General features: G+C 38.0%; 1 protein-coding gene across 1 annotated transcript; it reads left to right on the forward strand.

The window, feature by feature from the left end:
- The first annotated feature begins 8252 nt into the window (after window positions 1-8252).
- On the forward strand, window positions 8253-9235 carry LOC100771714 (vomeronasal type-1 receptor 4-like). Its single transcript, XM_027398672.1, has one exon. It carries the CDS (start codon window positions 8315-8317, stop codon window positions 9233-9235), a length of 921 nt encoding a protein of 306 aa, XP_027254473.1. The 5' UTR covers window positions 8253-8314.
- Window positions 9236-16421: the final 7186 nt, after the last annotated feature.

The following is a 16421-nucleotide window of genomic DNA, read 5'->3' on the forward strand; positions in this document are numbered from 1 at the left end:
TTTTTTAAAGCCCGTTTCATAATTTCTGGTTATATGAGTTAGTTCTGACAAATCAGCTCTTTTTCTGACTTGCACAGAGACTTTGAGGATTCCCTGGTGAGACTGGGAGCCAAGAAATCATAGGAGCCTTCCAAATGAGCAAGCATTGTCAGGGTTTCATTGCCTAAACCATACAAAACAGCCAGTAGCATTGAGGGTCTTCTGCAGTAAAGGGAACCAAGTGACTGGATAGGCTCAACACTCAACACAGAATGTCAATCATTACCCACAGCTGAGACAGAAAGCAGAGAGGCCTAGCCTAATGGACCAGGAAACCCAACACCTGCCTGGTTGCACAAGGAGGAACCTGAGAAAAAGCCTTCTATTAACAAAAACCCAAACAAACAAAACAAGAAAACTTTTTGAATGAATGGTGAAACTCTGAAAGTCTCCAGTGATTGTTGTCATGGTTCCTGCAGACATATTTATTTTATTTTTATTGCCTTTTCCCAAATGGGAAACACCAATTGTACTAGTTTCCTTAATTTCTTTAACTTCTGTCCCTTGTCTCTATCTTTCTTGGCAGAGTTCCCACTGGCTTTTCAACACAATCTAGCCATCAATTGAAGACTACACAGTTTTCCAAAGATGATCTATACAATGTAAGCCCTCACAAGTCCCACAAAAACAGAAAGACCTGTATATACTGAAATTTATGGAACCCAGTGCAGTCAATATACCTGCTACTTGTCTCCTCAGTTGGGTCAGCAAACCAGATGCTCATGATAAATAAGAATAATTGTTTGTCCTAATCACCTCACCACACTTAGTTAATATTCCAGCCTTCCTGGCATCAGACAACCAAACCATAATTTCAGACAGAGGAAAATATTTTACCCTTTGTTCTAAAAAAAGTACTTGAATGTTATATTCAACAAAAACTCTCTGGCAAAGGGCAGCAAATGGATTCCTATGTTACATTTCTTCTTTTGGTTCCAAACTAATACATAATTCATAAACAGGTCATGCCTTTTTCTGCATTACAAATTTTATTCAACCCCACAGATAAGGAATGTCACAGCCTTATCAAGTATTTGAAAGAGATGTAAGACAAGTTAGGAATGATGAACAAGCCTGCCTGCACAATGTTCTCAAAAACCATTTAGTGATGAAGACAAACTGGCTCCATTCCTGATTCTGATTAAAATTCTCTTTCTCAAGGATTGGGTTTAGCTCCATCTGTAACCAAATGGCTCTGTACTGATTTTTGTGCTGCCTGTTCTGGGAAAGACCAACCACTTGTTTGTTTCAAATGTTATAAACATCTTGCAACACTACCTTCATTTCCAGTTTTTTTATGACTACTTTTTGTTATTATGACATTGTGATGGCCTTGCAATCACGTCTCTGTTTCATGAGATAATTAGTATTAACTTGTAATTCTTATGTTCTCCACCGATAATACCAACTCTTTATCCTGTCCTTTCCCCATTATGAATCCTGCTACAAATGAGCTATAAAACATTATCTTACTGATTTCCAAGGCTGACCATGTGAAACATCACCTTAGAAAGAGATAGTTTGAGTACATAAATTAAATAGATTACTTTAATTAATTGCTTGTTTTAAATAATTTTGCCATCATAATTTAGGTCAGTTGTTTTCCTCCTTGCATCTTTGGGGCAAACAACACAGCATTCATCTCACACAGAGTAAAGTGGGATCACATTGTAGTAACCATTTTGGAAACTGAGGTTGTATTATAGAAGGTATATAAAACTACATGTGACATGTCTTTCTTTTTCTTTGGAGCCTATCCTGGCACTCACTCTGGAGGCTGGCCTCGAACTCACAGAGATCTGCCTGCCTCTGGCTCCCGAGTGCTGGGAATAAAGCTACATGTGAATCATCCAACTCTTGTGTTTTTTCCATCTAAGTCACAATACTGTTCCCTCTATCAAGGCATCTACTTTCTTGTGAACAAGTGGTTCAATGAGTCTTCCTATAGAATGTTAGAGAACCATGGATGACATGCTGTGTGCATAACATTGTTCCTGACATGCATGAAAAGCCATTACTTATAGCTGATACCATGGAGGCTATATTGTGGTGTAGAACACAATTCATCATGTCAGAATGTTGGAATATTGAGCAAAAAGACACATACAGTGAGTATACCTACCATAGAAAGAGGTGTATGTTATGTTCAAAAATTGAAGATGTAAAGTGATCCAGCCCTCAGATGTTATCAGGAGTTGTATTAAAGCACCGTTCAAAAGTCTCACCTTGGTTGATCAACATTTGTTTTGGTTTTGGAAGATCATAATTTTAGGTTCTAGTTTTGATCTTCTCTTTGTTGGCTGGGTTTTTTCTTACTTGGATTCTGGTCTCTTTTCTGTTTCTTAGGAGTCTATGTAATATGTAAAGACAGACTTATTAGACTAACTCCTGACTTCTTAATAAAGATTCTAAAATCAACAAGAACAATGGAAAATTTTCCACAAAGTCAGAGACCAAAGGTTCCAGCACACACTATTATATCCAGCAAAATATTCAATTACCAGAAATAATCAAAAAAGAAAATGTGTGATATCTATCACAAATGCAGCCCTACCAATTCACTAAGAGAAAAAAGTTAACATGAATAGGTTAACCATTTCCACTCAAGAAAATACAAGGAATACTTCATTCTAGACCATTAAATCAATAGATGGAGAAAAAACACTCACAGCACCATATCAAATCAAAAGGAATCAACAAACCATTCTCATTGATAGCTCTCAACACAAGTAATCTCAATTCTACTATAAGAAGACACAGACTAACAGAGTTAATATAAAACAGAATCTGTCCTTCTGGTGTGTACAAGAAACACACTTTAATACCAAGATTAGGCATTATATCAGTGTGAAATGATGGAAAATTATATTCTAATAAAAGATCTTCAATGTTCAAGAATTTGAAGGATTTATAGAGTTGGTATAATAAAAATGGCCATCTTATGAAAATCAATGAACACAATAAGCCCAATCTGATTTAAAATTCCAACACAAGTATTCACTGTTTCTGAAAGGAAACTTCATTTTTGTAGGATAGCTAAGCGTCAATGGGCATGACAGCCATTTGGCTTAGACTGATAGCAAGATAATGTGTAACACATATATCCTGACACTTGTCCTAGACCAATAATAAGTAGATCTTTCCTGATATCCAGCCTAAGTTGGTCAGATGGCCTTGACAACAACAGCTAAGTCTTATGAGAGATGACATGGATCCATGGTCAATGACCACTTTACCTTAGCAGAGGTTAGCTCAATTTATCTGCCCCCCCACAACTGACATAGAGTGGGGGTTATATAAGGCTTACCCCTTCCTCAATTAAAGTAAGCTTGTTGTTTCCACTTGTTTCTGGTACCCATGTTGCTGGTTCCATGCCTACATTTCCCCTACCCCAAGAGATAATGGCCAGGACCCTACACACATCTTCATATGGAACACAAACAAGAAAACAGAATAGCTAAATGATTCTTGAATAATTAAATAACTACTGAAGTTTTTATCATCCCTATTCTACAACAGTATTACAAATCTATAGTAATATTCACAGTACAGTATAGGCACACAAAAATGCAAATCAATAAAACAAAATTGAAGACTTAAACATTGCAGGTTAAAATTCAAACTTACAGTCACTATAGAAATCAAAATGATGGTTCCCCCAGGAATGTGGGAATTGATATACCACAAAATTCAGCTATACCATCCTGGAAAACATAATCACCACCTATTACATGGTATTAAAATGTTTTATAGTGGGAAAAAATGATTTATTGTGTTTTCCCTCTTTGCCTGTAGATGTGAATAATAGCACTTATTTTTGTCAATACATTGGATATATGTGCCTTTATGTGTAAACTGTTTCATATATATGTATAATTTCTTCTAGGATAAGGGTCTGATGCATTATTATCAATGCTACATGATATTTGTATCTTATCCTGAACTATTTCCTACCATCACTTCTAGTTAATTTGCACAGAATTATACCAATATTGCAGTGAGTTTTAGTGCAAATTATACTATCATGTTTTTTTCTTATTGATACCCCATTAGATCTCCCCAAATTCTTGACTGATTCTGCCCTGCTGAGAGTTGAAAATGGGTCAGCACTGGGAACTGAAAACTAATAATTGATGTCTCTTTGTGTGACAGAACCCAGAGAAATCATGTCCAATGAGAAATATCAAATGAGAGCTTAATAGTCCTTGAACAATCCCTCACACACTGCCTTTAGGGATAATGAAAAAGTTGCAGCCTCCCCAAACACCTTTTCCGTTTGGAAAATGGACATTCATCACTGTTAATTAGCAAATGGAAAAAAGAAATGTTTCAGCAAATCCCCTGACTCCCAAAGTCAGAGAAATCATTTCAAATACAGGTCAGAGGTTTGTGGTTCTGAAGGGAGGTGAGGTCATGGAGCTGTGATCCTTTATCTTATGGTTAAGCTGATTCCTGCTTCCATGGTGCTGCTTCTTAGGTCAGGAGCTGCATCCTGAATTGATGGTGTGCAGAGGGAATGTGTCAAGTGATCATTGTGTACCTGAGTATGGAAGGCAGGGCAACCAAAGATGGGAAACCTGGTAAGCACTCATGTCTGGAAATGTATTCTAGTTAGAAACAGAAGAGTGTGAATTCTATCAAATTAAGAGAAAGGATTCCGGGGATATGAACAAAATTGCTGAGGCCAGCAACTTCACTGAATTTGTGATAATCTCTGATGTATAAAAATAATGTAACAAAATCCCTGCCAGACCACTGATGAATCATTTCAGTGATAATGAATCTGACTCAAAGGTGATGAGGGATGGCAGTGATTATGTTTTTCCCACTTCCAACTCTTCATATTATACATGAACCATATGATAACATCTCAAGGTGACAAACGTAGATGCTGGCATAAAAGATTAAAGGGTGTGATGAATATTATCAAAATAATCTCATCCTGGTGAGGAGTTGAGATCTGGTTCTGCCTCTGGGTGTAACACATTTCAGTGCAGCACTCCGTCTATGATGGCTCAGGTGCTGGGTGTGTCCTGACACTCAGTGCTGATGACCTTTGTTTGATTGATGCTGCTTTGTTTTTTGAACTTGGGAACATGGTACTGAATGGAAGTTGACACTATAATTGTGTATCTTGAATGACACTCATTTCCAGATCCATAGAATACATCTTCTGCTATTTCTTCTGGTTTGGTGATATTCAAATGGCCATTCTGACAGGAATAAGATGGTATCTCAGAGTTGTTTTGATTTGCACTTCCCTGATGGCTAAGGATGTTGAACACTTTCTTATGTGTCTTTCAGCCATTTTAGATTCCTTTATTGAGAATTGTCTATCTAGTTCTGTACCCCACTTTTTAACTGGATTGTTTGGTGTTTTGGAGACTAGCTTCCTGAGTTCTTTGTATATTTTGGAGATCAGCCCTCTGTCAGATGTGGGGTTTTTGAATATATTTTCCCAGTCTGTGGGCTGCCGTTTCGTCTTGCTGACTACACAGGCAGTTTCTATAGGAACAAATTTCATTTTTACATGATGTAATTTAGGTTAGAATAGAAATAAAATTTTTATTAGTAAGTTAAAAAATGTGGTACTTGATTAAAAATTTAAGTGACTGAGTGGAAATCACCCAGCCATGTTTGCATTTTATAAATGTCCAAACTCCTCAGGATGACCTTTTTTCCCCACAATCATCTGCAAGGTTTTAACTTCGGATTTGTATTGACTGTATAGGAAACAATGATGTCCAAATCAATGCTCTATGGAAATCACAGTAGGTGGTAGGGAAAAAGTATTGTAACAATGATTCATACATTCTCACCTCTGTTTATAGTTTTCAGTCTAGCTTCAGGGAGATTCAAGGCAATAAAATTTTCAGTAAGTACTGCTCTATGAGAAAAATTGATTTCAGTTGATTTAATAAATTTGATTATAATGCATACACCTTCTTGGCTTTGAAGACAAATTGAAATCACCGGAAACTGGCAGGGTATCTGCAGTAATTCTAAAATAGGGATCCTCACACCTGTCTAGATGACATTTGTTTCCTGTGTGTTCTCTCTCTTTCTGTCCTATTTCTTCTGTACACTGAAACACCACTCAGATTCTTATACATGATTCTTAAATTCGGTGTACACCACTCCTAATAATTTTCTTTAAGTATTTGGCAGTTCCTTTGGAGAAATATCTGTGACTTTGAATTACTTTATGTCCTGACAGACCTGCCATCTTAAAACACCGTCCTCAGACAGTATGTCCAGAGCCTCAGCAAACCAATTCCTCCAGGCAAGTGGAATTTAAGATGTTGTCCAGTGTACTGTTTTTAAAACTCCTTTCTTCAAGGCTTGGTTTATTCTAAAAAAAATGACATTCTTTGTGTGGTTTTCTTATCTAAAATAAAAACTAAAATATCATAAACCACAATAAGATTTAGGATAGTGTTCCAATGTGTGTCATGATGAACTTTCAATATTCAGCAAGTGAATATTCATGAGTGGCTTGGCTCGGATCATGACCTGGACCTATAGCTCTATGAAGTTCCTACTGTAGAGGATATATTACATATCAATAATATGTAAGAAACCCTTACAACAAAGTCACTTTCTGTTTTTGTGAAAGGTGTTCAGACTTTTTTTCTATAAAAGAAAGTAAGTAGAACACACAATGTTCACTGGAATTAACAAATAAAAGTCCACTTAGTATATAACACATATATGAAGAAAAAGATGCTTGGATGAATATGGAAATCCCAGGAATCCACTGGTCAAGGAATGAGGTACCAGAAGTTTCATGTCAGCCTAGATTATAGAGTGAACCCCAGTCTGAACTCCTATGTTCTATGAAATAGAATTAACACAGTGAAAACTATATTTGTTACAATTTTAGTTAATAAGTCCACTGTACACCCTTTAGGGGTCTTGGTAGGATAGGACTTTGGGAACATAGGTTCATATTTGTATTATCCTGTGAGAGAATGGATCACTGCTAACTTGTATTGGGATAGGCCTCAAGAGACAAATGATATATGAACTCTCATATATCTTATGCATTTGGTCTTTGTTAATGCATTCCCTACTTATTTCTGCTGCTACAGAGGACAGCACTGTGAAGATAAGCAGAAGCAGTACATTCCTTTTGTTTGTTGTTTGCTTTGATTTAGGGTATCACTATGTAATTCTGAATGTCCTAGAATTTACTAAGTAGACTAGCCTGGCCTTGAACCCACAATGCCCTGTCTATTTCTCCCTCCTAGGTGCAAGAAGGAGGTGCACATGACACCATTTCTAATTGAGGGAGTCAGTTCTTAAAGCATGAATTGGGAGGTCCTCAATTAGAAGCTATTTATTGCACACATATTTAAATTTTTTCTTACAAACATTTCCACAGGAGTGAAATTGTGAACAAATAGATGCACAGCTACTCCAGTTAAACATTTAATTCAATTGGAATACTTTTGACTTGGTGTCACATACCTACCTTATCCTTATTCTTACTAAGGGCTGGTGTGTCATACTAGATTTACTTTATATTTCCCCTACTGCATTATGACATATGGCAGTGGATCTATTTAGAATATTCAACATCCTTACCCTGTTTATTCCACACTGAATGTGGTTGCTGTACATTTCACATGAATGCATCTGTTTATTATCTGCTCCACAATAGCACAATAATAATGTGTGTGTATGAAATATAATGTGTTTATCTCTGAATTTAACTTTATCTAGCTCATCATGTGAACTTCATTATATTAGAGTCTTTTATGTTATTTTACATGTATTTTCTCATATTAGGACATAAACATATTCACTTTGCTGTGGTAAAATGTACATTGTTTAAGCTTAAATTTTGGGTGAAGACAGCATGAAGGCCTTTCACTCTGAAGCTACAGAACGAAGTCTGTTTTCCAGCAATTTATTGTGTAAGAACAATTCATTCTGGAATGTTCATCTTTCATCTTGAACTCAACTGGTTATTGCTTCTTCAGTAAAATCAATGCTATTTTTGTGCTGAAGAGTTTGAGAAGTATAGAGATGTACTAGGAATGCACACCTTAAATGTGGACAATTACAGACAAACAATTTCATTGAAAGTTATTACTGCTGGCAAAATATTTGTTTTGAGACAGTCTTGTAAATGTATTCACTCTGGTTCTGCAATCTTGGACTCAAATGAATGTCCTTCACATGCATAAAAGGACAGAAATTTTCAATGCATGATTTGGCTCAGAAACATAGTTGTTGTAATAATTTTAAAGAAAAAGTGCTGACTGACAGAATGGAGTCCAGAAACTTAGCTATAGGAATATTGATCTCACTTCAGAGTGCACTTGGAATTCTGGGAAATGTATCTTTTCTTTTCCAGTATCTACTTGTTTACTACAATGAACACACATTAAAGACTGTAGACTTAATTCTTATACATGTTTTCACATCAAATTCCTTAATCATTCTCTCTACAGGAGTGCCTCAGATAATGAGAATGTTTGAGTGGAAAAGGTTCTTCAATGATGTTGAATGCAAACTTATTTTATATATTCAGAGACTTTGCAGGAGCCTGTCCATCACCTCCACCTGCCTCTTGAGTGTTTTCCAGGCCATCACCATCAGTCCTAATGTCTCCTATTGTAAAGAACTGAAAATCAAATTACCAAAATATGTTCACCTCTCCATTTCCTTCCTCTGGATCCTGTACATGATAGTGAATATGGTTTTCCCCATGTATACGGCTACCAAAAGTAATAGCAAAAACAAGACAAAAATGAGAAATTTTGAATTTTGTCCTGCTCTCAATCAAGACAAGATAGTAGAGTCACTGTATACAGTATTTTGGGTGTTCCCTGAAGTCTTATTTTCCATACTCATTGTTTGTTCCAGCATCTCCATGATTGTCATACTCTATGAACACAAGAAGAGGGTTCAGTGCATCCTCAGCACTCATGCATCCACCAGAATTTCCCCTGAATCCAGAGCCACACAGAACATCCTGGTGTTGGTTTGCACCTTTTTAGCTTTTTACACCATCTCCTCCATTTTGCAAGGCTACATGGCTCTTTCTTTTAATCTCAATTCATGGCTTGTGAATATCACAGGCATCATTTCTATGTGTTTTCCTACTTTAAGCCCCTTTGTGATGAGTCATGAATCTATTATTTCTGGATTTTGCTTTTCCTGTATAAGGAATAGGAAAGGGAAATAATTTCATAATAATTGAATAGATTGCACCATTGTAATATTGTGTATATAAAACTTATACACTCATGTCCTTAAATATATCAGTGTAATAATTTATCATTTCATCATCTTACTTATCATTGTATTTGTCAAATATCAATCTAAAATGGTATGCATTATTTTAAGTGTAAGATCATTTCACAGAATAAGAGTGGTATATTCTTCATTGTAGCATAAAGCCAGGGTATCCACAGGTTCTTATCCACATTAACTACTGTAGATCTGGACACTTCATTAAGTGGTATATACTATCATAATATTGTAGGTTACTTACGTCATGTTTCTTCCACTGTTTCATAGGTGAGCCTATCTTGCCAGGCCATTCTTTCCTTTGTAGCTCACGTTATTAATTGCTGGGTAATATTGATTACTGCTTTCCTCCAGTAGAGAGCATAGCTCCTTGTAGCAGTAGGAAAGTTCACACAATTGAGATGAAACTTCCATGTCAGTATCTGCTGGTTTCCATATTTTATGTCTTGAGTACTATGCAGTCATAAATTTGAACTCATAGTCATTTTGTGACAGCATACACAGACACTTTCAAGTCTGAAAATACACCAGACTTATGGGCAGGGGGGAAGTACACATTAAGTCCAATCACTCCATGAAGTACAATTGGCATTTGACAACTGCTAGGGAAAGGGGCGTGTCAGTTTCCTTAAACAGTGTTGTTGCTTTGCAGGTTTTGCACATTCAGGGATACATCCTACACTCAACAATACTAGTTGAACTAAAAATGTATGTGACAGTTTTACAAATAAAATATCTTGAAATTTTGTTAGTAGGTGGGTAGGGATGAACCTCATAGAATTTTGGTGGAGAGATGTTGAATGTGATCAAAATACTTTGCATGAACTTCTCAATGTTTCAAAAAGAATATTAAATTTGTGATATTGGCCACTTGTCTTTTCAAGGTACTCCCTAGGGGTTTGGGCACTTACAGCAGCAAAGTAGAGGTGAATGCAACATGGTGTTCTACCCTGTGTAAGCATATCTTATGTGCAGAAATCTTCAGTAGTGTTCATTCAGGGTAACACATCAGATTCTTTTTTATCCTTTTTCAACCTAATTCTTAGATTTTGTCTCTGAGTATTTCACATTATGGACCCTAACCCCACTTGTTTCCAATTCTTTCCAAGCCTGCCATCAAACCTTGTAGCCTCCTCCCCCAAAATAAAATTAAATAATATGAATAAACAAAACCCCTGTCTATCTTGATTTTCTATCACATATCCATTTCTTTTATCACCTTTGGGAGCAGGATGTGTCATGCAATGTGCCCTATTACTCATACAGCTTTACTTGAAAATGATCATTGTAATGTTGTATCAGGCTGTTTAAAGGCCTATATCTTTTAATGTACCATCAATATTGAATCCTCACCAAAACTTCTCTAGGATATCCTGCTGTGATCCCTAGTCATAGAGATCCTTTGGCTATATTCTGCAGGATTTGTCTCTTCACTTATTGCAGTAGGTCATAGATGCAGTAGGTGTTGTGTTGGGCCAACTCAAAGCATTGGATGTGGGCCTGGGGGTTAGCTGAGATAGTCATTTCAGTTCTGCATTGGGACCACCCTGTGAGATTAGGGAGGAGGCCCACTATCCCATGTCCACACCATTGGGACAAGACCTGTTATACACATGAGAAAGGATGGATATGTAACTAATATGTGGGGCCATATTTCTTATTATGGCAACTGGAAAGAAAAAATTTATTCCAGCGACATGGAGGATAGGTGCCTCTTCTCAGCATGGAGGCAGTTCTCCCTTGAACTTGCCTGGGAGGGGTGGGACCACATTCCTGTGGATCAGGCCAATGGGGTCAGCTCTGTCAATGCCTGATGGTAACATGGGCTGTTGAAAACAACACAAATCCCAGTTTCAGTAGAATCATGGACTCAGACATGGCCTTCTGCTGCAGGCCAGCCCCAGATATTACCATGGCCTAAGTGGCAGCACAGGCTCCTCAGATCTGTGTGGCTCTGGTGTCATTGTGGCTGTTGGACACCATCAGGGTCTCAGGTGGAGGTTCAGACTTCAGACATTTGTTAATCTTGTGGTGGTAACACAGCCACACATCATCACAAACCTGGATGTAGTAGGGCAATGGATCCAGACAATACCTGTAGGGGAAGCTGTAGCCACGCCTACTTAGGGGCTGGCTACAGGTGTGCCTGACCACGCTTGTGAGGGTGTGGTCAGAGTGACCTAGTGTGACTGCGTTTTGCGCTTTCGGTTTCTCTTTGCTTCTTGCTGTACAGACTGCTGCTGTGCCGGCTGGCTAGGTCACTCTGTAAGTAAGGCTTTTCCCTATTAAATACCCTTATATTTCTACCTGGCTCCATATTGGTAATTTCCCACTATAAATACCCTTGGCTGCAGTTTGATTCTGATGTCACCAAGGCCCTGTTGTCAGCTTGGCACTTGTACACCAATATGGCCTCACGTGGGAGCCCAGAACAAGGGCCTCTAAATGGCCCTATACTGTTATGATAAATCTTTCCGCCAAAGCAGCCCGAGCGCTACTGCCACGTGGGTGGTCTCTGTCAGCCACCCAAGTTCTGCCCGCTGCGTGGATGGACAAAATAATACAGAGACATAATAGGTACAAATGCTGCTTGGCCAATGACTAGGATTCTCATCTGTTAGCTCAGTCTTAATTATCATAAATCTATATATTTTATAAGACTTATCTTATAGAGGATGCCTTCTGCTGGCGCCCTCTCTTGTCGATGGCTCACATTGCGCTGCTGGAGGAGGTGCCAAGGGGAAAAAGAACACTTCCTGTTTCTCCTTGCTTAAATATGAGTCTCCTTGCTATGTCACTTCCTGCCTGAATCACCACTTCTTTACTACATTTCCCAGAATCCTCTTTGACTTGTTGCCTCATTGGCCAAACAGGTACTTTATTCAATAATCAATAAGATGAACATGCACTGTATATTTCCCATCACTATACCTAACATGATATCAACCTAGATTCCAGATGTGTTAGAGTCATGGACCCACATTTGGCTCTAGTTGGCAGAACAGGCTATAACATCCAATAGTCCAAGGTAGCAGCTAGGGCACTCATATCAGCCAGTTTCTCATCCCTTTTTTCAGTCCTGTTTCTCTCGCCAGCACATGGACTTCTCTGCTTCTCATTCTCTCCCATTTCTCCACACATACCTGTTGATGTTAGAGGCACAACACTTCCCAGGTCTCAAGGCTCTGGACTGACCTCTGGCTTGCATCTACCTGTCCCAGATATTAGATCCTTTTTTAAAATTAATTTTATTTAAATCAAAAACAACCTTATTTTAGATAGCAATCGCAATTCCTTCTCCCTCCTGAACTCCAATTTCCCACACGAACCCTCATCCTAACCCACCCACTCTTCAAGGAGTGGGAGGCCTCCCATGGGGATCATCAAAGTCTGTCACATCTTTGGGGCAGGATCTAGGCCCCCCTCTGTTTATCCAGTTTGAGAGAGTATCCCTCCCTGGGGAATGGGCTGCCAATATTCATTCATTAACTAGGGATAAATACTGTTCCACTGCCAGAGACCCCATAGACTGCCCAGGCCCTCCAACTGACACACACATTCATGGGCCCTGATTTTTTCATATTCTGATTCCCCAGGTGTCAGACTGGTATCTAAGAACTCCCACTTGCTCATGTCTGCTGTTTCTGTGGGTTTCTTCAGCAGTGTCTTGACCCCTTTGCTCATCACTCCTCACTCTCTACAACTGGATTCTAGGAGTTCATCTCAGTGCTTTTCACTTTGTGTATGAGTCTATTTCCATCAGCTACTGGATGATTGCATTAAAGGTAGTCACCAATCTTACTATAGGGGAAGATCATCTAAGGTAGCTTCTGCACTATAGCTTAGATTCTTAGTTGAGGTCATCTTTGTGGATCCCTGTAGATTTCCCTATTGCCACAATTATCACTAAGCCCATAATGACTCTCTCTTTTAAGATATCTCTTTACTTGTTCTACTACTCTGTTCTTCCCCCAACTGGACCTTCCTGATCCCTCATGTTCTCCTGCCCTTTCCCATTCTCACCTGCTCCTTCTCCTACCTCCCCTGCCATGCTCCAAGTTTACTTAAAATTCTTATCCATTTTGCCTTCTCTGGGGGCCCATATAGTTACTCTTAGTTACTTGTTTCCTAGCATCTCTCCCATTTTTGGTCTTGAGCTGGTTATACTTGTTCTATGTCTACTCTTCACTTATGACAGTGTACATACCATGTTTGACTTTCTATGTCTGGGTTACCTCACTCAGGTTGGTTCAATCTAGTTCCATGTATTTGCCTGTGAATTTCAATATTTCATTTTCTTTTCTACTAAGTAGTACTCCATTTTGGAAATGTACCACATTTTCTTTATCCATTTTTTGGCTGAGGGGTCTCAAGGTTACTTCCAAGTTCTGGATATTACAAATAATGCTGCCATCAATGCTGACAAGTAGAAAATTTCAGATAGATCCCAATCTATTGTCATGCACAAAACTTAAGTCCAAATGTAGAAAAGAACTCAACATAAATTCAGCCACACTGAACCTCTTAGAAGAGAAAGTGGGAAGTACCCTTGAATGATTTGACACAGGAGACTGCTTCCTGAACATATTACCAGTAGCACAGACACTGAGTTCAACAATTAATAAATAGGACCTCCTGAAACTGAGAAGCTTTTGTAAGGTTAAAGACAACATCAACAAGACAAAACAGCAGCCCCCTTAATGGGAAATGATCTTCACCAACCGCACATCTGACAGACATATGCAAAGAACTCAAGAAGGTAGTCACCACAGCGTCAAATAATCCAATTAAGATTGGGTGGATCACATCTTATGATGAAAATGAAATAGAGAGCATCCAGGGCATGTATAAGCATTTCATGTCAAATCCCTGTCCAGAAAATCACTTTCTCCAGCAAGCCTCAACCTTCCAATCCTTCCTTAAATACTGGGCACCATGTACTCAAATACCTAAGCCTGTGAAGGATAATTTTCATTCAAAACATATTGACTTTCATCTAATAAACCCTTGCCATAAGCAGAACATGTTTTTTTGTACTTCATTGAGTCTAATTATCATCACACAGCAAGTTCTGGGAACTGAAATATTGTAAATGAACAAGAAATAATATCTTGTGTGAATTGTAAGTCTCTGTGTCTCTATTGTCCTAAATTGACCAAAGATGTATGCTTTCTGGCCAGATAGTAAAGGTTTTTCTAGTTTTTCAGTTTCTTCACTGACTACTAAAATAATAGCTCTGCATTTTCCTAGCAAAGATAGTGCTGGGAGATTCTAGTTTCCACTCAATGCTTTTACATTGAAAAGATATCACCTCGTTACAGCATACTTAATGAAAACTATGGATTACATTTGTGAATAACAGTGCAAGTAAATTCTATGATGAAGAAGACTGTGTTCAGGAGTTGTGTCATTGCTGGGGTGATATTTGTAAAATTTCCTAGTGTATTTGAATATCATTATTTGGTGTTAGTTCGTGTGCAGTTTAGAAAGATTGTGATTATTTCTAGTGAATATTGTGACATTGAGTATTCCTTTAGCAGACACTTCAGTAGGTATTCTTGAATTACCAAGTCTGTTCTGGTGAGTGCTGCAAAGTAAGACAAAACATAGATCTGATGATTAATTATCCATTTCTTTTTGTATATGAGAACTCAGAGAAAGCTGGAGTCAGGGAAACACCCAAACCTCTTTGCAAATTCTCACACGTGAAACTTTGGCATTCCTTACCATCCGTATTACTGTGTTCTTTCAGCTGTCATGGGAATGTAAAAACCTCCTCTTTGAGGACACTTAGAAGAAACTTCTAATAAGCTTTGGTAATTTTCCCAAAGTGAGGACTGTCATTACCACTGTTGTTTAAAAGAAAACTGCAGTTCAGAAGGGAGGTGAGTCACAGAGCCTCAGACATTTATCTCAGAGCTGTGCTGCCTACCTATCATCCAGGACTGGATTTCTGGATGTCAGAAGCTGCAAAGGAGCAGGGAGTTCAGCCTAGATGATTCAGGTGAGCTTTTGCTATGCCCTATATGAAGCAGAGCCAATGATGAAGGTGGATATCCTATCATGTCTGCAAAAGTATTTCTGGGGCAGAAACAGATGCAGTGAAACTTCATTCAGCAGGTTGGAAGACTTTCTGTACTGTAAGAAGCAACTAATTAGATCTACCTCCCCACTAAAATAAATCCTCAATCTACCAAGTATAATAAAACAAAACCTCAGGTGATTATTGACTATTATTAATAATCTAATTAATAATAGAAATCTGACTAAGAAGGTGTTAATGCATTATAGATCGTTACTTTCACTGAAGTCTGCATTTATCCACCATTTACATGAATCAAAGACTAATACTTTTCACTATGGCAATCATAGATTCTAGTATAACAGATTAATTTGAATAACATAGATTTTATTGGGACAACAGAATAGACACTGGAAAACTACTCAGTGTGGACCTGCTTGTGGTGAAAAACTTGTTTCTAGGCAACACTACTTAGGCATGAGCTGTGCTTCTCAGAGTCTCTAATCATGACTGCCTTCTGCTTTTTCTCTTGAGCTTAGGAACACAATGTTGTGTGAAAACTGATATTGTATTTATGATTCTTGTAATCCTTCATCAGGGACAAATGTATGTTCTTATTTCTTCTTTAGAAACATTCTTCTGTCACTGCAACATCAGGATGAGGTTTTCAGTTTTCAGTGGTGGATATTGAGGCAATGGAGAGAATTGAACCTGACAGAAAACGATGCCACCACGGTGCTCCACCAATCCTGTAAGCTGTCTTTTTAAATTAAATTAATACACTATATGACAATTCATTGTGTTCAGATGATACTCCCTGAATTTATTTTACTTCAGTGTGTTTATAAAATCTTGGTAAGTTATAAATTCCTTGACTTGATCACAGAATTAATAGCAAATAGGCTTGTAATTTGAAATTCATAATGAAATTTCCTCTGTGTATATGTGCACTTCTGTGAAGGTACATATGTGATTTTCAGTGAGTTCTCATTGTATTTTTGAGTTTGTGTGAGAGAGACTATGTGAGAATCTGTGTTGGGGGCTGAGTGTATGAGTGTGATACAGAGGATTTTTGTGTGCAAGTGTATGAATATTTATG

The sequence above is a fragment of the Cricetulus griseus genome, unplaced genomic scaffold (assembly GCF_003668045.3).
Source record: "Cricetulus griseus strain 17A/GY unplaced genomic scaffold, alternate assembly CriGri-PICRH-1.0 unplaced_scaffold_45, whole genome shotgun sequence".
NCBI classification, from domain to species: domain Eukaryota; kingdom Metazoa; phylum Chordata; class Mammalia; order Rodentia; family Cricetidae; genus Cricetulus; species Cricetulus griseus.

Coding starts and splice junctions, on each gene's coding strand:
- LOC100771714 (XM_027398672.1), top strand. CDS start 8,315: ATGGAGTCCAGAAACTTAGCTATAGGAATATTGATCTCACTTCAGAGT.